Source organism: Argopecten irradians, chromosome 13 (assembly GCF_041381155.1).
Source record: "Argopecten irradians isolate NY chromosome 13, Ai_NY, whole genome shotgun sequence".
NCBI classification, from domain to species: domain Eukaryota; kingdom Metazoa; phylum Mollusca; class Bivalvia; order Pectinida; family Pectinidae; genus Argopecten; species Argopecten irradians.
The window spans coordinates 26,259,989-26,287,469 of NC_091146.1; the positions used below are offsets into that span (position 1 = coordinate 26,259,989).

Genomic DNA, 27,481 nt, shown 5'->3' on the forward strand with positions numbered 1-27,481 from the left:
TAATTACAAGAAGATCGATTACAATAGGACAACATGTTTAAGGATCTCAACGGTTCGGCAAAATAATTCATAGACGCAATATCGACTTTACAAATGTAATGACACATTGAAAACATCGAAGCTCTATATTATCTATATATCACCATGCACGTGACTACGTATAATCAACTGCAAAACAAACATATCGAATATACATTAAAGGTAATTTTCTGTAAAACAACGTACCCGACATGACTATACAAAGATAGATCATTAATAACTAAGTTCGCACAACGATAATTTACGTGGAAGACTTTATAGTGATGGACTATACAATACGGAAATATACAAAAATGAAAGGTTCGCAATAACAAAAGGCACAACCAGGGCATTTTCTGATGTATACAGAAAGTTTCAAGGATCAACGTTGAATGATTTTGGAGTTATAATCTGGAAACAAAAGGAAACAGTAATTCTGTATTTTTGACTAAGTTTCCATGGTAAGGGGAAAAAGTACAAAATGGAAGGTCCGTAATAGCAAAAGGCACAACTAGGGTACTTGTCTGATGTATATAGGAAGTTTCAAGGAGCTGCGTTGAACGGTTTTAGAGTTATAGCCCATAAAAGGATCTCGGACGGAGCCCAAAACAATAATCCGCGCAAACGGGTTTCGCGGGGAATAATAACATGACGATGATAGTAGACAATACCCAAAATGAGTTGGAGTTTTCTTCGCAAAGTTTTTGAATATTTTATTATTGATACTGGAATTCCTTAACCGTTTAGAAGAAAAAGTGATAACGGTATTGTGTTTAAATCTTAATTTTATAATTAAACACATATTGTAAAGGTTATCTATGCTGTGTCCATACAATTTATGTTTACCCTCGGTGTATTACCTAACGTGTTTCGTTGCATTCTCCTCTGGTTCAATGTTATTTGTATTGTTGTCTACTACAATCATGGGTTTTATTTAGCGAAGCCCATGTCCTATTGATACCACAATTAATATTGGGGATGTGGATGTGGCGCAGTGGCAGCAGAAGGCGCAGGTATGTTTGGCTAGGCGATTGGATGCCGTAGATTGTGAGTTCGAGGCCCGGATAGGGCACGAGTTAATAAAATTGCCATGCTTTGTTAAATTGTGTTTCTTTGATATTTACCACAATAAATATATATATATATATACATATATTTACTAGTTAGAATGTGTATCCTTGATGAACCAGTCTAATCGCTTATATAGACTTTGCGGTTATAAGAACATTCAAAGAGACAATTCATATGGAGTGCTAACTTTCGTAACAAAACCAACTGAAGTGCAAAATCATGACATAAATGTAAAGTTTCCACAATCATACAAGATCAACAAAGTGTACAGAGAAAAAAGATGTAGAACAAATTCCACAACCTTGTTAGGTGACCTTATTTTTGAATAAACCAATGAAATTTGCCACCTTCGTTATGATCAATACAATTACGCAGTTACAGCATGAACTGCAAGTCACCCATAGTAGTCAAAGTTCACGCACGAATTAAACAAATGCAATACACATAACACTGAGGAGTTGATGAAAAACATTTATAATACAATAACATGCATCTAAATAATTGTTAGAGTCACACTGGAGCACACGAGGTCTATTTGATTAGTATTATTCTGAACAAACAAATCTATATTCACTACCATATGCAAGAGTCTGGGTTCGGCATACAAGGCCATGTGGTACTGGCGAAAGCACCATTACCACATACATTTGACTACATTGGGTCTATTACTTACATATCACCAGATACACCACCTAATCAAAAATCCAACAAGAACTAGGTTAGTTTACCGTGAAATATTTATGTCACATGTTATAAATATACTCATACAGACCGAATTGTCCCTTATAAACCTAAGTATATATATTAAGACTATATACTATTAGATATATACTATCAAACTAGAATCATGATATTAATTATTTGATAAATAACTGTTTTGAATTTTTTCATGTAATCCATTTCAAGTCTTGATGACATCTTTATTCTGAATCAAGACATCAAAGAAAGAAGACTATTCAAAAATCGTTTTATCAGCAAAGGTACACAAATGTAAAAAATGTGTCATTGCATGGTAGTAAAATAAATAAATATTTTCTATGTAGATGATATTAGAAAGCATAGCCAACAAGATACTTAAGACATACAGGATCAGATACACGACAAATCGTGGTTTTTACTGTTTACATGATGAGCTTTGTGCAGCCAATATCGATTAAAGAGAATGTGACATAAGGGTACTATATCATAGCATCCAAGTACAGGACAAGCAAGAATTGGTTATAATTCCGCCTGCGTACCCTACCTACTGGTAATCCGATAATAGATTTAAATAACCGAAATTACAGCAACTGACTATATGGATCATATTGTTATGCAATTATTAGAATTATTCTCGATTTTTCCCCTCTAGCGCTTTGATGTAACAGTCAAAGGGTTAACAATTCAAAGTTCCATTGTCTATAAGTGTCCCTAAAGCTCTGACTAAAATAGGTTAGAACAGGGATAACTATTATGAGAACAGGTTTATGGCAAGTAAATATTCGGGTTTGTTAGAATGGTTAGTTGACGAAAACTTGATTGAAAAAATCATACAAAGGTAGGTTCACAGTGTTGACCAATTATTCAATATTTTGTGCACTCCACTATTAAACATACAAAAAACTCTTAATGAGGTTTTTCGCTTGAAAAACTAATAATTAATCACACGATATTTATAACTTTGAATATTGATGACTAATTATTGCAAGTGTGTGATCAAGGCCTAAGCTTGCACTAAGAATTATTAAAACCTAGGGTTCACTTTGGGTATGTACACGTGCATAAATGAAGAATGACGAGTTTTACGTGCCGTGACGCTAAATATAACGTTCCGGTGCACGAGCGTTTCGTCAGCATAAATTATGTCATTATTCAATTCTAGTAAAGGAAAACTATCCTACATAATATACCGCTGTAATTCACTCATATCATTCAATCATTTATCGTAAATTATTCATAGCTTGTTATGTGAGCTTAATCTGCCAGCAACCCCTCACACATTGCAAGGTAATAGAGTGTTATCTAACCTGCTAACCACCAAGTATTCATGATTCGAAAAGGGCTTGCTGATATATCCCAGCTTTGTTTGTATATTTGATTACTTCCTTATGTTTTTACCATACATAGCAATATATAACAATGATACATTTGACATTTTTGACATTTATAACATATATTTGCGTAAATTTGCGATGCGTACTTATCATAAAACGAATTGTAAAAGAGTAGATATGAAAATTAATTTTGCAAGTACTGAGATTACATGTATTTGATATTATTATGTATTTAAAAAGTCGTTAAGTATTATCGTCAAAAATAGAAATTAGAGTTAATCCTGATTACTTTTTTCGCTAGGAGCGTTTTATTGCATATTATGTGTTACTCAAAAAAACAAGTCTCGTACTCTTAAAACAATTATTTATCACAAATCAGCATGGATGTGAGCTTTATTAATGTTGGCATAGTGTGCATGTGCGTACATGTATTGATATAAACGAGAGACTGTTGATGTATAAAGATATACACAAGATATACGTTCCATGGCGGAAGCTAATTGAGTAGAAAACACCTACAACATGTTATCTGTCATATAACCGCTATATTGGCTAATCAGTGAGATTGACTACAGTCAAAATCGAATTGAAATTATGTGTCCATAACCTTATCCAGGCGGTGCATCTAACTTACTGAGAATAGTTATAGACCTGTGGCGAAAATTCTGTTATAATGGAATAACTTAGTGTTATAGTTCAAATGTCATGCAAATAGTCTGACCTTTTCATAGACATACACACACACTGCTGCGCGCACAACGCACAAAGTTGACAAAATTATTAACACCATAAAATATTTTGATTAATCATTCTGGAATCCAAATGGGAATTTTTATTGGTTTAAAATAACAAATTTTATAAAAAACGTACCACAAGACGGACTTGGGAAATTCTGTGGTATTTCGCAGTGTTCCCACTAAAATTAAATGACCGACGAAGATTTTTTCGGTCACGTGGGCCGCGTTCTTTCAAAGCAAATCTAACGCGGATTAGACTCCGACGAGAGGACCATACCACAAATGTGTGTTCGTATCTACGAACATACTGTTAACTATTTATTGAAAATAAATACAATGAAATAATGTAAAAGTTTTATATAAGCACATGCAAAGGATATACCAGAATAATATATCGTTGGATTGCGAGAATATCATGTTACCTAGACATGCATAATGTATAGATTATGTACAAGTAAAGTCCACTATACGAATCGAAGAAAAAGAATTAAACGTTACAACTACAGCTATGAGATAAAATCTTTATACACATAATACTATAAACATAATCTAAATGCCAACCAGCAGTAGCTGAGACTGAACATTGTACAAGCGACTTGCATCCAGCGTTTTAGTGTTGGTGAGTAGAACAGGTAGATCCTCCATTACACCCTCCACAGTTCAGTTTATACGCACATTTGTTATAAAAGTACCTTGTTGTTAATAATGTCTAGTTAAAAAATATAAAGTGCAGTTTGCACATATGACACTCCAATGTTCCATGTTGAGACACATATGTCGGCCAAACTGGATTTCAGGTATCCAAAATGGGCCAAAATTACACATTCCATGATATGCTGAATATAGATAGAGTAACCAAGCCAACATAATAACAATAAACACATTTTTATATTCGATTGAAACATGCTGAAATACTATTAAACCACAGAAATGACAGTTACGTCCTATCTCATTTTTGTGAAAATGATGGAAAACATATGAAATTCTTCATTTTTATTTCCATACAACAATACTATAGTTGTCCCATTAGTTTTCATCACAATTAAAACAATTTTACGAATACAACATTATTGATGTATAATGTTTGTGTATTACCACATGAACAACGATCGTAACTGTTAGCCCTGGATGGGGTCTGTCGTGTCATATCATATCTAACTGATCAAGAGTAATCATGAATTACACGGGATCTGCCGTGTCCCATCTTATCTGAATGTGTCCCATCTTATCTGAATGGTCAAGTAGTAATAATGAATAAAATGGGATTCAATCAACCGATATTTAGACATATTTAAGGCACGGTTGTTACCGTTTTAGGCCAGTCGACTTATATAATACAATACACGAGAACATTTACCAGTCTTCGTTTGAGTTCTACATCTACACTTCTACATCTTCACACACCACAAATAATCAACGACGTACGACCTACGAACTACACAAAGACATAAAACATGGCATGGATGTGACAGAATACTAGAATACACGTGTTACAAATCACCGTTTTATCGATACATAAACCTTACCACTGATTCTGAAGTAATTGTTTAGAAATAAAAATAACGCGTTTAAATATATCGTACCTCATTTGGATCTGCTCCGTGTTCCAGTGACACTTTAACGAAGTCTACTGTATTCCACCATATTGCGGAATTCAAGACCTGAAATTAAAATAATGTGATATGGCTTAATGGTATGTTATTGTCATGAATTTATTTAGATTTTTTTTATCTAATTTTCTCCCCTCCAACTTCATAATTGTCATACGTTATTGTATGATCATTAACAAATCGTAATAATGTTGCATAATTATACATGTCTTATCACATTAAATGACATGTGAATTCTTGATATTATCAAGATTATATCTATTTAAGCATCGATATCACTATTTATGAGGATACGAAAGACATTTTCTTTGTAAACTATGTGAATCCATGTGGCGGATTTTCACAAAAGTTTGCAAACACAATTTATTCTATAAATCGATAAAGTAGGAAAAAATGTGACATCAATGCTTATACTTAATTTTTCAGACTACTTGATAAAATAAAACATAGGATTCCATTGATTTTTCAATGATTTTTTTTTTCAACTCAACACGCAACATCGACATCTCTATTGTGACGTCAAGATAACGTCAGGCTTTCTCGTCATTCTCGGAATTTTTCTTCATAGTAGTATCCCTCACGCGCTTACATCCGGGTCATCGAGAGTGATTTACATAAGTTGTATAACTTGTTTCGTAATCGATGTAAAATAAATAAAGTTTATATTTATGAAAAAAAGAATCTGCCAATCAGAAAGTTGGACTTAGTATAAAAACAAATAGAAATTAATTCAGGTAATAAATGTCATATATGCATATCAAGCTTTGTATTAATATTATCTACGACATCCCGACGGAATGGAATCATTAAAGTGTAATTAGTTAGCTTATCATTAAAGTTTAATGGTTATTATTTATGCATTTTTCAACATTTATAGTTTGACGTCATAGTTATAATGCTACCTATCGGCCCGTAAAGTAATATGATAGCGTGGACAACAATATACCTTATTAGTAATTAACATTATGGATTTCGATGCATTAGCAATACAGATTTCACTAATCGAAAGCAATGACTGCAGGTGGTTATAGAGATAGTTTGAAACACAATAATTACCTGTATCACTTTTTTCATATTAATATTACTGTATGATACCAAAACATGAATATTTTAATACCATATTTAATACCGATAGTAGACTGAATATATCATCTTAAAAATCGTAGAAACGTCCGATCTAGGAACGTAGTATGGCTGTAATTTTTCAAACCACTCTGAGGTTCACACACTCAATCCAAGAACAAAGACTGGTAACAAAAAGTTAGTAAATCGGTTTCATGTTGCTAGATCCGGGTTATGTGATCTTAATTGGAGCGTTTCGTAGAATATATCAAATGCTTATCATAGACAATATTGCATTAGTCTAATAGAAATTTACACATATAAGCCATACTGACTTATGTTATTTTGTAATTATATATTAGATATAATTCGATATGATTTCGAAAATAGAAAAGTTTAACAACACAGGAAAGAATTTGTATAAACTGATGGGTTATAATCGGTTGATCATCATTATATTCGAGTGATGAATATTTCACATGTAGTCAATCAAACTAAACTAAACACAAAACACGGAACAATATATTAATAATAAAGATCATTTATATTCTTGTTTTTATATTTCAATTTTTAGTATGTTAAAACGTTTTATTTTGATAAGTTAACCAGAAATTGTGCGTACTGGAAATACAGTATGTAAAGGCTTACTTTTTCCGTGCTTACTGCCATTATCAAGATTACATGTTTTGTATTTCGTTATGTGTACGTACGTTTAGTATTACGCGATCGTTCATTTCGTTCGATTGTCTTCCACTGCGGATTGCGGAGTGTAAATCCAGTTATCATGTGTATCATTTTTGCGACCAACGCGTAATTATATAGATGTTTTGGTGAAACATTAGAACTGAAGTATTGAGAACATGTTTGAATATCTTTCTTTGCTGATACACCTTATATTTGTGTACCAGAAATAAACTGAAAAAACCCAACTAAAACTGTGTTGATATGTTTCAACAAACCATTTAATATTACATATGATAGGTTTCGATCTCTTACGGTATGTATGTTGTCATCTGTATCGGACAGATGACCATACAGCAAAACTAACTATAATAAGATAGTGAATAATAATAGCGCAGTGTAATAGTTTTGAAGACAACCCTTTTACATTTTGGATCTTTCAGAATACCAGAATACACGTCTTACAAGACATTGATAAATCGACACATAAAAGATAGAACAATGTTGCATAAGTATACATGTCTTACCACATCATATGACATTTGAGCTCTTGATAATACCAAGACTATATATATTTTAGCATTGGTGTCACTATTTTTCATCGAGTTATGAAAGAAATGTGTTTACAAACTGTGAATTATTCCAGCAGATTATCATAAAAGTTTACAAACAAAATGTATTTCATACCCCGATGAAGTTAAAACGTTTTGACATCAATGCTATTACTTATTTTTTAGACTTTTGTATGAAATAACATGTTAAGATGTACGAATGTATTGATTTTCCAACGGATTATCTTTTTCCGCATCAATACGTAACGTCGACGTCTCAATAGTGACGTTCTGATAAAGTCGGGTTTTCTCGCCATTCTCGGATTTTTCCCTTCATTTCCGCAATAAACTGTTATCAGCTTGTTACCAACTGTTACCATACAGTTGATATGAAGCCCATCCGGAAGGAAAATAAATATAACTATATATATAAGATAAACAACTATTATAGTAATCACATATAACGTTTTAGAAACCCTTCGGTTTTTATATTTTATATATCCCAGTGTCGGATTAAAGTGTTAAAATCGATTTAAATTGTTTTTCAACAGGAGATGGACATCTATAGCTCAGTTTGCTTCGTTTACAAATAAATATTATATACCTTAAATAGTGAAAGGGACTAGATCGTTAAAAACGTAATAAAAATGTAATGAAAGATAAAACGAATTATAGAACTGAAAATAATTGTTAAAATTGTGTACTTTGTTTTAATAACAAAATTAAAAAAGTTTGTATAACCATTTGTTCAAAATGGAGAAAAAACTTGAAATAGATAGAAACGACCTAGTCACTATCTCATATTATTATCTTTCGGTGAGGTAAACAATTCCTGTGTGGGAACATTCACTGAAGGAAATCTCATCTGTCTAAAGGACATGTCGGCTATCGACTGAAAACACCAATTTATCGACTACAAGTTCCTGATTTCTGTGTTAAATCTAATGAAAATTGAAACGTATGCAAAAGTTTTGTGAAGAGTTTATATTTTAAATATTCATATAGTGTACAGGTTTTCATTATATTATATGGTTTAATACTTGCTTCTACCATTATTTCATTTTCATTTGTCATGATATTAGGTACTAGTCCGCTAACCTGCCAATATTATTAGGGTTTTAAAAAATGGCCTAATATATAAATTTTATAATAAGGAATTATACAAATATTTCATGGGTTATTATGCTCTAGTTCATAATATTTAGCCCGAGATGGTGGAAATCAACAAATGTTATATAATATGTGTTGATTACCACCACGGAGGGGTAAATATTATGAACTAAAGCACAGAAACCCATGAAATATTGGTTTTATTGGCTTTAGTTGAATATTTTATAAAACGAATACGACAATCACTTAACAAAATCACCAGTATCGTACCGTACGGAGAAGCTTCAAGTCCTCTTGAAGATTGACGTATTACACACGTACGTCACGTTGTAACTCCGGTTTGAATGTCTTATTGTCTTCTTTAACATCATTAGACCTGTATGCAGCCTTTTAATCTAATACATTCGCTGTGTCCGTCCTCTGCTCGATAAACGACTACATGACGTGCTTGATTCGAGATCTATAAAGCAAGCGCGAAATCGAGGATGAACCTTTGTGACGTCATAATAACGTAACTCACTGTTACACGCGATTCCTCGGACAACTCTGACAACTACAGCGATTTGTTCCTATGGAAGCGTGCAATATAGCTTCGAACTGTGCAATATAACAATGTTTTATTGAACAGTCGGGACAATAGTGGAAAATATTATATTGCCTTAATTATAAATTGGTGTAAACAAATTATGTATCAAATATACCTAGTTATAATGTCTATCCGTTTAATGGACGTTCTCTATATATATATCCCTAGTTATAATGTCTATCCGTTTAATGGACATTCCCTATATATATATCCCTAGTTATAATGTCTATCCGTTTAATGAACATTCCCTATATATATATCCCTAGTTATAATGTCTATTCGTCTAATGGACATTTCCCTACATGTCACTAGTTATATAACCTGTTTCCATCTAATCTAATTAAGATGCTCCAACGCCGACAGAGCATAAATGATATTCATCATTTGAACAATATCTGGTGTTTAATCGTGTACATATGTATAATTATCACAAACAAGTATACAATAAATTCTTTTGCCTTTGGTGCATGCGCAATTTGTACTTAATTCTATATAGGATATAGTGCCATAGATTTTTTTAGGGATGGATTTCATTTTTTTTTCATATCTTAACTTGAATTAAAATTTGAAGCTCATTTTTTTCAATGGTGGTAATAGTGTAAAGTAACTAACTTTTGTAACTGAAGAAAAACACTAAATCGTCTGCTCCTATTTTTCATAGTGAAAAAAAAAACATTTGTCAGCGATGGAGCTTCTTTAAAAAATCAAACTAACTATATGTCTAAATAATATGTATATTTTTATCTATTTAAAGTAAAGATATACCTTACATTTACATTGTAGACCTATGTAAAATGTATATGTTTGCTAAAGTACCTATACACCTGTATACATGTATAATATATATATAATTAACGGGTGAAAATACCTCTCACTTATTGTCATATTTCCATCACATACTCTAAAGCTTCATGGAACGTTTGCTGATTTACTTGTCAATGATTTACTTAAAGGCTATTTCACTGAATCAGACCAATATAACAAATGTAATATAAGTGGCCTCTTATAGTGGTGTTATTACATCTATATCCATAAGCCAGATGAGATTTTGAACTCAAAGCTGCACTCGGTTATTTCCGTTATAAACATACAATGTCTACAGATACAGTTTCTTGTTGTGTTTGGCGATATTTTAACGTTGATAAACATTGTCAATATTTCAAATATGATGTTGTTATTTTGAAAACTTTCTAACTTCAGGTATAAGAACGTTTGTATGAAGTCAAAAGCCCTCAGAAATCTATGTAAATATAATGATTTAGTCCCTTTAAACTATTTCACTTTTATGAAACGATAAACGATAACTCATTGTACGAATTATCAGCATGAGTTATCAGCCCTCTCTTATTCATTCTTGGGTATGTTTTTCCAAATATACGTGATAAATGTTAATGGATCCGAAATATGTATTAAATAAGATGCACAAAACAATTATACGAGAGTGCTGGGAGGGGTATTCCATCCACTTCGATGACACCAATGTAACCAGGACGGAAATAAGTGCCGATAGATCATGTTGGGATTTGCAGTGATCAACCATTCAATATAAAATATCGTAAGAATTTCGTTTTAATGACAAACTTTCATGGATTCTTTAAGGTGCATGTCTTCCGTTATCTGGTGCATAATGAGTATTATTTCGACATGGCGAAATAATTCCGGAAATGACCATCATCAAGGCCGTAGGTCTTGATGAGGAATGTGACACGGCTGGGACCAAGTGTTACAATTTTTATTACAAAGGTTGATGTATAATTATTAATTTATTTGAAGAACAATATGTGATAAAAATGAATCACATCCAGCAACGACGCTTATTAGCATATAAAAACTAAAAAATTAGTGCTACGAATATATGTATGCCTTACTCGCAGATCTTACTTGAAACCGAAATGATATTGTTTTCCTCTATTAATAATTATCTGATTCAAAACTGGTATTTAATGGTTATGTATGAAGATAATATTCTTAGACATGCGCTGTTTGGGTAATTACAAAATAACTTTTGAAATCGATTTCCACAAGAGACCAAACTAGTGTACATACTTCTGGCATTTGCTTCACACCAATCAAACTTGATTTTTACCCTAAAATCTTGATAATAAGCCGCGGTTTATATATTTTTAGTAGGAAATCTCTGGCTTATTTTCAAGGCTGTCTTATTTTCGACATGAGATATTCTGTAAGGCATGATAGGCCTACTTACGGGATCGACTTTCTTTCGAAACCTTTTATTGGCGTTGGAATCAAAACAAACAACATAAAAATAACAATACATGAACCAATTATACATTTACAGAATAAATTTACCGTCAAAAATTTATAATGTTCCTTTTTTCTCCTAAACAAATCGTTAGGTCAGTAACACTCTCGATGCTTTTCACTGCCATTTAAATCAAAATAACATATTAGAACACTACAGAACATTATAACGATTTACAATGTTCACACTTCAGATAAGATAATGTCGGCATTTTTTGAGACAATTACCCTGCAAGGAATCGCAAGGGATGCAAGGCTGACTTTCAAGAGCGGCCTATTTTCAAAGCCGGCATATTTTCAAGATACATTTGACTGTAAGAAATCGAAGGCTTACTTTCAAGACCGACCTATTTTGGATTCAGGTTTATTATCGAGATTATAGAGTATTATAAATATGTATGTCTGGTTAACTCAAATAAAAGTACCGGTAATAAGTTATCTCTTGCGTGAGTTTAAGAACACAATACCAATATTTATCATATTACAAGGGTAGCAACTATCAAAGACAGAACCATAGAATTAGTGTCCCGAATGTAACAGAGGTAGTTTTTTCGGGTACATAAAAACATACGATAAATGGCTGCACCTTACACATTTATATACCAAGTTTAATGTATCTACCTTTGAGAGTCACATGACCACTTGAGGACAGTAGCACCGAAGACGACATCCTGATTGGAATCGTAAGACATCAAACAATTATATCCTTTTGTGAAATCGCGCAAAATTGTCAGTGATATCATATCATAAGCATTTATCTGGCAACATTGTACTTTCCTTTATTTCAAATCAAAAAGCAACGTAAACACAAACGCGAAAGGCACTTCACAGCAAGCACATGACGTCGGTTTGACGTCGAAGCGACGTTGGATTTTGGTCATGACCTCGGTTACCTTTATACAACGTCCCAGCGACGTCAACGTCCGACGTGTAGGCGACGTCCAATGTGACGTCTATATGACGTCGGATTTTCGTCAGTTTTCAATTAAATTTGATAGATTTTTTTTTTTTTCAAAAATCATACAAATATAGTTCATATTGATCGCAGAAGGTCTTTATGTCAGAAAATGTATTTTATTTTTGAATAGCAACATTTGGAATTAAACTAATGATTATCTCGCTCCGGTCTTTCTCTGACGCTTGCAAGGAAGATAAATGAGTCAGGACTAGTTCTACACTTCAATATATTATTCATTTATTGTTCATTTATTGTTCGTTTTTTTTTTTTGTATTGAAAAACATTATTGTTTATAGGTGCTTGGTGGATGCATATACCATTTCAAAATTCAAATTGCTATTGATACACTGATATAAACAATCCGTATTTCCGATCACTCGAGCGGTCATTTAATTCCTTTGTTTAGGTGCGCGCGCCTTTGCACAGCTCGGCAACAGCATTAACAGGAAATTAACTTCCTCTCGTTTTCCTTCTTGTGACACGATGATAAAGGACAGACAACCAAGGTAAGTTCTCAGATATTGCGTTTACATGTACATGCACACGTTCGCCAATATAATAGTCAAGCGACCGTACAGAGATCACATTATGTAATCGGATACTCGGCGAAGATGACGAAACCAATTGTGTTTAGTTGGGCATGTGTGTGTATTTCGTACTGTAAATAATGTATACATATTTAACTATTTACATCAATAAAAAGTCTTAATGATTGTAACAATGGCTTTTAACTCATTTAAAGAGTATTTTCTTGCATGATTTCAGATATTTAAACAATGAATGCACGGAGACTGATGTCAATATACTCCCATTTCACTTAGTTCAAATTTAAAGTTATATTAATTTCTGACAGACAAGGGAACGTGTGAACACCGAATGTGACGAACAGTGTTGCGTCTTTCCATTCAAGGATCTTACCGATGCGTTTTGTGTCTTATTTATATTTATATCTCCAAAGGCATTGAACTGATTTTTCATAAGTATATATTGTTTCATTGATATTAAGTGGTAAGAAGATGACATTTTAAAATGAAGTTTAATAGACATACACCATGCATTTTTGTTTAGGAAAAAAATTTGAATAAATTTGTGTTTTTTTTAATATCACTTTGTACCTCAAGATGAAATGCTTTATTCAAGTCAGACGTAAAAATGAATGCAAATGTGCCAAGTGTCTTAATTTAATGTTAACAATACTAGTGCTGTTGAGTTTAATTTATAAAAAAATGATATATCCTGAAGGGCTGCACTTTTGCATTCATTTTTATCACTGACAATTTAAAAGGACAAACTAGCTATGGATCATCTAATTAACACGTCAACATATAATGTCAATATCCCGTCAAAACCTGACGTTAAATTACAAGTCTATGCAAGTTCGGATTCTGACGTCTAAAAAACTTTCACCTCCAACTTGTATCTGACCAAAATCTAACGTTGGATCCTGACGTCTTTCTGACGTCTATGTGACGTCATGTGCCTGCTGGTTCGTCGTTTTGATTTACTAAGACAACTTTCAATTATACCGAATTATTGTCATCTTTCCATAAATATGGCCCTGCAAGTTTAATGCAAATAAACATCGATATAGTATAATCTGAAAATGGAGATATTTAAAGCTTGCTATCCTGCAACTACCCAACATACTGACGGATAACTATTGCCGGGTTAAACTGGTGCTTTATCCGTCAATACGATTTGCTTGATCCGTCAATACGATCACGCGAATTTGTTTCACATCTGACTGAACATTTTCTTATTTGACCACGAAATTTATCCTTATTAACAAGACATTCAGTCCCACTTAAAGTTGATGTCACATTCACGTGAATGACGTCCTTTTTGCGATATATGAGATCTCGTATGGCGGTGTAATCTTTTCTAGACTCATGGCAAAGGCATACATTGAAAAGTACATCTTTAGTGGGTAATTATTGTTTTTGAGTATTTTTCATATTGTTTCAGTGATATTGCACAAAGAATATGATTACTGATACTATTTGTGAATGTACGTACATATTTCCCACGGTTTTGTGAATTAATCTTTTCCTCTATATCAAAGAAGCGTCTCGTTTCGAGGGAAACCCAGTTTTGAATGTCGTAATGGTTACAGGATAAACGGAATACACATCTTTAACGGCTACATGCATGGATGTTGTATGGAACATTTTCGTATCGTTTTATATAGGAAGTTATGTTACGATTATTTATATTGAACATTCATGATTCGGTTGATATGAAATACGACGATTGCGATGCTAGAATAATTGCACCTTGCCGGGGCCCCACCTCTGCGTCGGCCGAATATTTGTGTCGATTTCCATGTCTAAGGATGGTTTTATACAAATAATTACAGAGCATTACCATTAATACAAGAATACTTCATTTGCATCAAATGTTTTATCTCAAAACAACAATTTACATACCACATTAGTAGTTTATCACACAAATCGAAATTTCCACGCAGCTTCGTTTTCGATGAGTTAGGCGAATTTATATTTAGAATTGTGCTAAATTTACATGGGGCTTCCCCATTATTTCATTGGTCAAATCTGTCAATGTCTTTTGGATGGCAAAAGAACGCAATTCGACTGGTTTCCTTTGCCCGACTATTCGCTTTACATGTATATATACGCTTATCACAAAAAATAATGGTAAATATACTAAAAGTAAATGCATTTTGCAATAGCTATATTATCGCGTATATGACAACGCGGCCACCAAGTCAAACATCCTACCAGAAATCATGGTCACTTAAAACATGTATCTATGATATACCCTATAACTTGATAGATAATGCTTGATCTTACAACTGAGGTTTGAGGAGGCAAATTTTCAAATATCAGTGTGAAATCTGCAGAATTTATTTTTGTCATCATCCAAAATGAATAAAATTGAATTGTTTTAGTAACAAGGATTCTGATTATAAATGTAATGCGTTATGAATTAAAAATGTTATTGTTATGTTTTTTGAGATGTACGTAATAAATGTTAATGGCTATGGTATAAATATTTTTTGATGTATTAAATATTCAGCTGATTATATGCCCCCATGAAATCAACCAGAATAATTATCATAACTTTCCTTAGAACAAATAAATCATGGACCAGAGCACGGCATAACAGCGAATTAATCTACAGATGATGTGCTCATATTTTAATCTTGAATGCAACAGGATAAATCAAATCGTTAAAGTGAATAGTCGGGCAAGAAAACCAGTCTAAATGCTTTCATTGGCCTTCCAAAAGTTCTCACATATCAATACGACGGTTTTTTCCAGTTCTGACCATTGAAATAAAGAAATGTTGAAAGCATTGAAAGCGAGGCTGCGTGGAAATGTAACCACGGACATAGTCAGCCGGGAGGACGTTTTAGGATTCTTATACTTTAAATTAATTTCTACTTACGCCGACAGATTTTGACGAGAAAGTTTATTTTTCTATTCCATAAGAAATTATACTGGATATATTCACACCATTTTTACCGACTTTAGCCATCCTTGCCCGACTGTTCTTTTTTATAATTATTTGCACAAAAATAAAAGAAAACTATACCAATACAAATGATAGATCTATTTTTGCATGGAAATTAAAAATATATCGCTTCCTAGTTATGATTTTTTTAAATAATTTAATGATCAATTACATCAATTCTGATAATGAATTCAAAGTGTATAAGTATGGTTGGTATAATATTCAATAGTCAAATTGTATTTAAATGCCATGTATTTTTTTCCAATATGTATAATACATATCAAAACGTACATTTAACACCTTTGCATATTAACGCTGAGTGATTACCTGTTTGTTGGAGGTGACAGTGTACACATATTAAATGTCATTCGATATTGATTTATTTAAATCTATATCTAATACTAAATTACAATCAGCATATAATCCAAAACATTGTTCAATACAAGTGATTACACATGTAAATCACATCATACGATACAAAAGGTCTTAATATTACCAAGGTTATATATATAGTTATACTGCAATTCATTTCATTTTTGAAAAGTGAATAACTATTTTGATTTCCATAATATTAACCATCATACAAATAATCAGCTACTCATTGCTTCACGATCACAAGGAGTTGGTGTTAGCAAGGTCCAAATATAAGCTAATACAAATATAATTGTATTTTCGAACAGCTATAGTATCGCGCTAAAGCTGTCAATCGCCGTAAACATACAACAATCTTAAATATCTAATGGCGTCAAACATCCTGTCAGACCCCATTTTCATTTAAAAGTATTTAATCACGATTTTATCCGACAATTTGCTCGATATGTGAGGTTTAACATCACTACTGAAGTTTTATTAGGCATATACATGGGTGTCGGTCATTCTGATTGATTCTAAAGAATCGGTGAAAAATCTTAAGATATGTCTTTGTCATTCGTTCATCTTATCCCAACTCCATGGCATCTAAATTTGAAGACTTGTTATTAAGGTTGGACTGAATTAAGAAACGTGGGAATAGTATCATTGGTGGATCTCGGAATACGGTATTGATGTAAATACCTAAACCACTATCAAGACGAATGGCTGATTACCACAATTTAGTAGAGTCGTTTTCCTGCTAAGAGATCAGGGTATTGATGATATCAACTGTCGAGTGATACAGGAAATAATGATGATTGTTTGTACCGAAAAAGTCAAATACGACTATATAATTTTATAGAACGATAATCAACTGTGCTCGACACGAATATATATTTTTGAACACATGCATGAAACGAAACACTAATATGATAATCGCAAAAACGACTCCTTTAGAATACAGTAGTTTTCTATATATTTTATCTCAAATCGTCGGATTTGAATATTGATTTTTAATGTCGATTTTAACATAATCAACCACCAACCCAATAGACGAAGATTGCATTTTTCAACCCATAATATTTTCTAAAGAAATTCTGTTTTCATGCATAGCAGATACATTCACATAATCATATAACATATTTGCATATATCGGCAAATAACGTTATGTTAGAGCTAAAGTTTGTGAATGCTAAGAGTTCTAAAAAATCATTTTTTTAATTGGAACGAAAAAAATTCCAACAAAAACAAAAAACAGCAAAAAAACCAAAAGCAAACAAAAACAGACTGAAGATTATTTCGTAACAAAATATGATGGATATAACTAGAATACTTTTTATGTTGGATTGAAAAGGAAAAGTACAAATAGTAATATCGGTGGATCGCGGAATACGGTATGGATGTAAATATCTAAATCACTATGAAGACAAGTGGCTGATTACCATAATTTCACGTCGTTCAACTGATCAGGATAATTCGGATCTCAATTGGCGGCTGATACTCTGAAGTAACATGATTGTTTGTGCTAAGAAAGTCAAATATGCTCGACATGAATAAAACATTATAAAACGATACACTAATACAATAATTATAAATATTGTTTTTATATATTTCAACAGAATCTCCCAACCACCAAGAATAACTATGTTTGCCTCTTTAATTCAAAATATTTACACATACCCACATATCTCAGAAAATAACGGTAATGGTAATGCTAAAATATGTGTCTAATATAACCTTACCCGAAACACGCGAAATAAAGTATTTATCGAACAATCTCTCGTTGTGCAACTCATATTTGTTGAAACCACATTTAAAATAGAAGTGCAATCAATGCAAAATCGTAAAACATGCCTTGAAACAACATATGATACATATTTTGGTGCAGCATTTAAAGTATTTTTAGGTCATCTGACCAGGTTGACCTTTAGTCATCATGCACCGTCCGTCGGCGTCCACCGTCCGCCTTCCGCCATCCGCCGAGCGTAAACTTTTTATTAAAACAACTTCTTCTCAATAACCAGAAGGTCAAGAGTACTCATATTTGGCATGTAGCATGCTTGGATGAAAGGCTACCAAAGTTGTGAAAATAAATGACCTTGATCTACTTTCAAGGTCACAGTGGTCAAATAGGCTGAAATCTTTAAACGACTTCTTCTTAATAACCATTATGCCCAGGGAACTCATATTTCGCATGTAGCAAGCTGGGACAAAGGGCTACTAAAATTGTGAAAATAAATGACATTGACCTTCATTCAAGGTCACAGTGGTCAAAAAGGCTGAAATCTTTGAACAACTTCTTCTCAATATTCATAAGGCCCAGAGTACTCATATTTGGCCTGTAGCATGCTGGGATTAATGGCTACCAAAGTGGTGAAAATGAATGACCTTGACCTACTTTCAAGGTCATATGGGTCAAATAGGCTGTAATCTTTAAACGACTTCTTCTCAATAACCATTAGGCGCAGAGTACTCATATTTGGCCTGTAGCATGCTGAGTCGAGGGCTATTAAAATTGTGAAAATAAATGACCTTGACCTACTTTCAAGGTTAAAGAGATGAAAAAGGCGAAAATCTTTGAACGACTTCTCCTCAATAACCTTAACGCCTAGAGTCTTCATATTTAGTATGTAGCATGCTGGGATAAAGAGCTACCGAAATTGTGATAATTAATGACCTTGACCTACTTTCAAGGTCGCAGTGGTCAAATAGGCTGCAATCTTTGAAAGACTTCTTCTCAATAGCCATAAGGCCCAGAGTACTCATATTTAGCCTGTAGCATGCTGGTATTAATGGCCACCAGAGTTATGACAATTAATTACCTTGACCTATTTTCAAGGTCACATGGGTCAAATAGGCTGAAATCGTTAAACGACCTCTTCTCAATAACCATTAGATCCAGAGTACTCATATTTGACCTGTAGCATGCTGGGATGTAGAACTAGTAAAAATGTGAAAATATATGACATTGACCTACTTTCAAGGTCAGAGGGGTCAAAAAGTCTGAAATATTTGAATGACTTCCTTTCAATAACCATAAGGCCCAATGTACTCATACTTGGCCTGTAGTATGCGGGGATGAATGGCAACCAAAGTTGTGAAAATTAATGACCTTGACCTTCTTTAAAGGTCACAGTGGTCAATTAGACTGAAATCTTGGAACGACTTCTTCTCAATAACTATAAGGCCCAGACTACATATATTTTGCCTGTTGCATGCTGAGATAAAGAGCTATTAAAGTTATGAAAATTTATGACCTTGACTTTCTTTCAAGGTCACGTGGGTCAAATAGGCTGAAATCTGTAACCTTCTTCTCAATAACCATAACGCCCAGAGTACTCATATTTGGCCTGTAGCATGCTGGGATAAAGGGCTACCAAAGTTGTGACAATTAACGACCTTAGCATACTTTCTAGGTCACATGAGTCAAATAGGCTGAAATCTTTAAACGACCTCTTCTCAATTACCATTAGGCCCAGAGTACTTATATTTGGCCACTTCTTCTCAATAACAATATTGTCCAGAGTACTCATATTTAGCCTGTAGCATGCTGGGATGAAGAGCTATTAAATTTGTGAAAATAAATGACTTTGACCTACTTTCAAGGTCACAGGGATCAAAAAGGCTGAAATCTTTGAATGACTTCTTCTCAATAACCATAAGACCCAGAGTACTCATATTTGGCCTGTAGTATGCGGGGATGAATAGCAACCAAAGTTGTGAAAATTAATGACCTTGAATTACTTTCAAGGTTACAGTGGTCAAATTGGCTGAACTTTTTGAACAACTTCTTCTCAATAACCATAAGGCCCAGAGTACTCATATTAGGCCTGTAGCATGCTGGGATGAAGAGTTACCAAAGTTGTGAAAATAAATGATCTTGACTTACTTCCTTTAAGGTCACATGGGTCAAATAGGCTGAATTCTTTGAACGACTTATTCTCAATAACCATCAGGCCCAGAGTACACATATTTGACCTGTAGTAGTATGCGAGGATGAAAAACTACCAAAAATGTGAAAATAGATGACCTTGACCTACTTTCAAGGTCATAGGGATCAAAAAGGCTGAAATCTTAGAACGACTTCTTCTCAATCACCATAAGGCCCAGAGTACTCATATTTGGGCTCTACTATGCGGAGATTATTGGCTACCACAGTTATGACATTTATTACCTTGACCTACTTTCAAGGTCACATGGATCAAATAGGCTGAATTCTTTAAACGACCTCTTCTCAATAACCATTAGGCCCAGAGTACTCATATTAGACCTGCAGCAAGCAGGGATGAAAAACTACAAAAAATGTGAAAATATATGACCTTGACCTACTTTCAAGGTCGCAGTGGTCAAATAGGCTGAATTCTTTGAACGACTTATTCTCAATAACCATCAGGCCCAGAGTACACATATTTGACCTGTAGTATGCGGGGATTAATGGCTACCAAAGTTGTTACAATTAATGACCTTGGCCTACTTTCAAGGTCATATGGGTCAAATAGGCTGAAATCTTTAAACGACCTCTTCTCAATAACCATGAGGCCCAAAGTACTCATATTGGGCCTGTAGCATGCTGGGATGAAGGGCTACCGAAGTTGTGATAATTAATGACCTTGACCTACTTTCAAGGTCGCAGTGGTCAAATAGGCTGAATTCTTTCAACGACTTCTTCTCAATATCCATAAGGCCAAGAGTACTCATATTTGGACTATAGCATGCTGGGATGAAAGGCTACCGAAGTTGTAAATATAAATGACTTTTGACCGACTTCCAAGGTCGCAGTGGTCAAATGAAATTTTTGGACCAACTTCTTCTCAATAACAATATTGTCCAGAGTAGTCATATTTAGCCTGTAGCATGCTGGGGTGAAGAGCTATTAAATTTGTGAAAATAAATGACTTTGACCTACTTTCAAGGTCACAGGGATCAAAAAGGCTGAAATCTTTGAATGACTTCTTCTCAATAACCATAAGACCCAGAGTACTCATATTAGGCCTGTAGCATGCTGGGATGAAGATGTTACCAACAGTTGTGAAAAATGAAATTGATCATGTGACGTTACTTGCCTCTAAAGGGGTTTCCACCATGGGGTACAAATTGGCTGAGATAATCTTTAAACCACTTCTTATCATAAACATTAAGGCCCAGAGTACTCCATATTTGGCCTGTTTAGCATTCTGGAATTAAATGGATTTGACCAAAGATGAGTCAATTAATTAGGTCCTTGACCATACAATGAAGGTAGCATTTGGTCAAATAGGGCAGTAGAAAATCTCTGTGAACCACTTTCTTCACAATAACGAATATAATCCAGAGTACTCAATACTTAGCCTGTAGCATGTCAGGCTGAAAGATCTGATTTAAAGTTGTTAAAAAAAAATAGACTTTGCACCTACATTAAGGTCAAACAGGAGAATAAAATACAAGGAATAAAAAAAGAGCTGAAATCTTTTGAATGACTTCTTTTCAATAACCATTTAAGACCGCAGCAGGTACTCATATTTGTCCTGTATTCAGAATGCCTGGGATGAAAAGTGCTACCGAAGTTGTGATAATATAATGACCTTGAACAAACTTCCCCAAGGTCGCAGTGGTCAAAATACTGCTGAAATCGTCGGAACGCACACTCACTTCTCAATAATAACAATTATTAATCCCAGGTTACTACATACTTTGGCACTGTGTGCATGGGCTGGGAATGAAGATCTATTAAAGTTGTGAAAAATAAATGACTTTGACCTACAATTTCAATGTCACACAAAGGGATAAAAAAAAGTGCTAAAATGCTTGAATGACCTTCTACTCAATAATCCATAAGACCCAGAGTACTCCCATATTTGCGCCTGTTAGTATGCGGGGATGAAAATGGCAACCAAATTAGTGAAAATTAATTGACCTATGAATTACTTTTCAATGGTTACAGTTGGTCATAATTGGCTGAAATCTCTTGAACAGTAATTCTTCTTACAATTATCAATAAGGCCCGAGACATACTCATAATTAGCCTGTAGCAAGCCTGGGGATGAAAAGCTATTAAAATAGTGAAAATTACTTACCTTCACCTTTCTTTCAAGGAATGCAGTGGTCAATAATAGGATGAAATCTTTGATACGACATCTTTCACAATAAATCATAAGTGTCCAGGAGTACTCATATTTGGCCTGTAGCATGCTGGGATGAAAGGGCTAACCGAAGTTTGTGATAATAATTTGACCTTGACCAACTTTCAAAGGGTCGCAGTGTACAAAAAGGCTTAAATCTCGGAACCCCACTTCTTCTCAATAACAATATTGTCTAGAGTACGTCATATTTTAGCCTGTAGTCATTGCTTGGTATGAAAAGCTATTTAAGTTGTGAAAATAAATGACTTTGACCTACTTTCAAGGTTCACAGGGATCAAAAAGCTGAAATCTTTGAATGTTTTTCTTCTACAGATAACCATAAGACCCCTGAGTGCTCATATTGTCCTGTAGCATGCGGGGATGAATTACAACCAATACTTGTGAAAATTAATGACCTTGAATTACATTTCAATGTTTACAGTGGTCAAATTGGCTGAAATTCCTTTGAACGACTTCTTCTCAATAACCATAAGGCCCAGATAACTCATATTTAGCCTGTAGCATGCTGGGATGAGGAGGGCTGATAAATCTTTGAACGACTTCTTCTCAATCACCATAAGGCCCAGAGTACTTATATTTGTCCTGTAGTTATGCGGGGATTGTTGGCAAACCACAGTTATGACAATTATTTACCTTGACCTACTTTCAAGGTCACATTAGTCAAATAGGCTGAAATCTTTAAACGACCTCTTCTCAATAACCATTAGGCCCAGAGTTCTTATATTTGGTCTGTAGCATGCTAGGATGAAGGGCTACCGAAGTTGTGATAATAATGACCTTTACCTACTTTCAAAGTTGCAGTATTCAAATATGCTGAAATCTTTGAACGACTTCTTCTCAATAACCATTAGTCCCAGAGTAGTCATATTTAGCCTGTAGTATGCTGGGATGAAGGGCTTTTAAAGTTGTGAAAATAAATGACCTTGACCTACTTTCAAGGTCACAGGGATCAAAAAGGGTGAAATATTTGAATGATTTCTTCTCAATAACCATTAGGCCCAGAGTACTAATTTTTGGCCTGTAGTATGCTGAGAGAAAGAACTAATTAAAGTTGTGAAAATTAATGTCCTTGACTTTTTTCCAAGGTCTCATGGGTTCAAATAGGCTGAAATCTTTAAACGACCTCTTCTCAATAACCAAAAGGCCCAGAGTACTCATATTTGGCGTGCATCATCCTGGGATGAAGAGCTACCAGAGATGTGAAATAGATGACCTTGACCTTACTTTCAAGGTCACAAGGGATCAAAAAGGCTTGAAATCTTTGAACGACTTCTTCTTAATAACCATTAGGCTCAGAGTACTCATATTGTGCCTGTACTATGCTGGGGAAATGGGCTACCAAAGTTATGAAAATGAATAACCTTGACTTTCATGTCAAGGTCAACAAGGGTCAAATAGGCTGAAATATTTGAACGACTTCTTCTCAATAACCATAAGGCCCAGAGTAACTCATATTTTGGCCAGTATGATGACTGGGATCGAATGGGCTTCGCAATGTTGTGAAAATTAATGACCATTGCCCCTACTTTACAAGGTCACATGGGTCAAATAGGCTTAAATTATTTGTAATTCCTTCCTTCTTCTAAATAACCAAAGAGTCCCAGGGTCACTCATATATTGGGCCTGTGGCATGCTTGAATGAAAGAGGTTGCCAAAGGTTATTGAAAATGCATGACTTTGACCTAATATCAAGTTCATGTGGTGTACAAATATTCTAAAATCCTTAAATTATGAGAAACTTTGTTCAAATTCTGCGAGTATTATATTTAATCTGATACTTTTGCAATGTAAATGATCCTTGTCAAGATCTTGACCAAGTTGTTTAAATATATCTATTTTGATCTGGAAAATCCAAGAATGGACACCACTTCCCGGGCCGATTTTGGAAAATAATATAATGAATCTTATTCTCATAGTTCTACCAGTAGCGATTTGCTGGAATTTGTCCAAATAATTTTAAGGATACTGACATTGTCCCAACAAAGTGTTGTTATTTGTCGGGTTGAACCGAAAACCAAGATGGCCACCAAAGCCGCCATCTTGAAAACACATTTTAACTTCTTGAAGTTCTACCCATGCAGTTAGACTGAAACTTGCATTAACTGATCCTTACATGGTCATGACCAAGTGTTTTTTATACCATGACACCATATATAATTCATTTCCTATACAGCCATTGCCAAGGTAGTCAGATGACCGTTAAGGCCCTTGGGCCTCTTGTTCTGGTGAGGATTTTGACGTGAACTGATCCGTGTTAATGGACGTAACGCTTTAGCAACATTGCTATGACATTAACCATTTTAGAATTATTTTTTTTGTTATTTAGGTGTGTAATGTAAAAAAAAAAATAAACTAAATATGATGTTTCCATTTAACCAAGTGTTATGCTTTATTTTTAGTGAAGATTAGTATCATTTTACGACATACCGTATATCGGCGCAATGACCGGAAATGTAAACAATATCGGTTGAGGTGTTGCATGTGTATGGTGAGATTGACGTCTTGCAGCCGTCTTTAGCAGGATGATTTAGAATTAGTTCATCATGGAACTTTGATAACTTTAATTGATAGGAAACTGACTTGTGACTAACCGGACAGACCAACTTGCAGTCGTACGGTCGAGCTCATTATTTAAACTCGTCACTGGACAGCTGCCCTGGACTCTTGACTGAATGATCATGCTGATGATTTACGAGAGTGTGTTTTGTGATACAGATGCGGAAAATGAGCCCTGTCTGACATCGATATCACACAATTGCCTCTAAGTATTAGTACTTATAATACTGACTGTTCAGAATATCTTAGGCTAACACATTATTCAAAGTGGCAAGATCTTCCTACTGACAACAGTAAATAGGGTACATTTACATTGTAAATACAAGTACAATTACATTTTATTACATTATCTATAAACGTGTAGTATATTAACAATGTGTAACTTCTTTATTCTATGGCTAACATATTGTACATTGCACACAGGTAATATCCCCACCAGCCTCTCCAATCATACAGTACTGTACATATACTGAAAGTTCAGTACATGTTCAATGTGCACACATGCATTTAATAGATTTAGGCCTATGGTTTATAAATAATACTATGTTAGGTTACTAAGAAAAGAATGACAACGTGTTCATCTCTTTTTTTCTGAACTGATATTGTTGTAATTTTTTTAAGTATTAATTCATATTTCTTTGGCACATGGAAGGCCTACATGAATAATATATACATCTGTATGTCCTCATATTTTACAGAATTTACAGAATGGCTGCAGGCACATCACAGTATTATTTGACTCGAAACCACTCCAAGAGCAAAATTGTGTTTAGCATGTGTGTATCAGATGAAATGAAAATTATGTGACCAAAAAACATTATCAGTTTTGGTATTCTAGCAATTAGTCTATCATCATAATGGTGTACATTTTTCTTGGACATGTGTCATACACATAATGTGAAAGAAGACATATCTTGTATATGTTTTGAGGTGAAATTCTATTATGTGAAATAAATAAATCAATACTCCGGTATTGTGTTAGCTTCTTTCATGTTGGATATATAGACATGAACTTTTCATGCGTAATTATAAGAGGAGCAGACACATACATGACAAGACAAGGGTTCCAATCTTGGATCTCAAATTAACAGATAAACTACTTTATCTAAACCTGTTCCAGAGCCATTAAACAAGTAAAGGAATAGTCTAGATTAAATTTCTTAATCCTGCCAATGAAGACTAGTTCTAGTGCAAAATAACTGATATGAAAAATTTTCAAAATGATATAGAGAAAAAACAAGCACAACAACATCTATTTTTATTGCAATTTTTGATTGTCTATAACCCCGATCGAATGCGCCGTTTGCTCGGACCTCCTCGGGCCAATAAGAGCATTCGGAACTGCACATGACACACTTTTGTAATTAAGATTATGAAGAATAGCGATCTATATGTTACACAACTAACGACATCTTACCTTTTAACATTAATATCAGGATAGTATAATCGATAAACAACGTATTTGTCGAGATTGTATTTGGTTCGGTTTGCCGAAAACTTGATACCGGGTGAAATCAAAGTTTGCATGATAGGCTTAGCTTCAACAAACTTGAAAATAATGTTGTCAGATTTTTGAATTAAGCCATGTTGATTTAAGATTAAGCTACACGTATCTTTCGCGAAACCAATTACATAACTCATACAAACGGACTGATACATAAATCGATACGTTATTGTACTGAATAAAATGAGATTTCACAATAATCAAGTAATTAGATAGTTAACATTTTCTGTTCATCTCAAAAACTGTGAATATTTGACACATGTAAATTAGTATGCATGTACGTGTTTTTAAAGACGACATATATTTAAATAAAGATATTCCAATTTTGCCATGTAATCCTCTAGTATTGTATAAAACCAGCTATATAATCCGAATATAATCTTCAATAAACACCAACAACTTTGTAAAACAAAACTTGGTTTTATCTGTATCAAGCTAATTATTTGTATAAATATTTCAAGTAGTACTTTTGTGGTGACTAAAGAATGTGTGAATTGATAAACCTTCGTTACCTTGTTTTTACATTTAATGGTACGACTTTTTAGCTTTAATGCGACTTGTTATATATATATACCATATGTGCCGTTTATTAAATATATACCATATGTGACGTTCGCGTCAAATAATTTAAACCCAAATGTATCCATAAATTATGAACTGTCGTTTTGTTTTTACAAGTAAATCCCATGTACGACACACTGTGTGTATATGTGGGGGGTCAATATCTAAGGGGTTTCCTTTCGATCCTGACAAAACATCAAAGTAGTTGTATACCTTTTTTATAACTGATATATCTTA

General features: G+C 33.8%; 1 protein-coding gene across 3 annotated transcripts in view; it reads right to left on the reverse strand.

Annotated features, from left to right (window-relative positions):
- LOC138306288 (putative ankyrin repeat protein RBE_0997) overlaps positions 1 to 27,481 on the reverse strand; it is a 69,286-nt gene that overhangs the window by 19,357 nt on the left and 22,448 nt on the right. For all 3 annotated transcript variants that reach the window (XR_011205826.1, XR_011205827.1, XM_069246705.1), the window contains exon 5: positions 5,443 to 5,520. Coding sequence is in view for 1 of the 3 variants with exons in the window: in XM_069246705.1 (XP_069102806.1) it covers positions 5,443 to 5,520 (78 nt within the window). In the remaining 2 variants the exon portion in view is untranslated. The remainder of the gene's footprint in view (positions 1 to 5,442; positions 5,521 to 27,481) is intronic.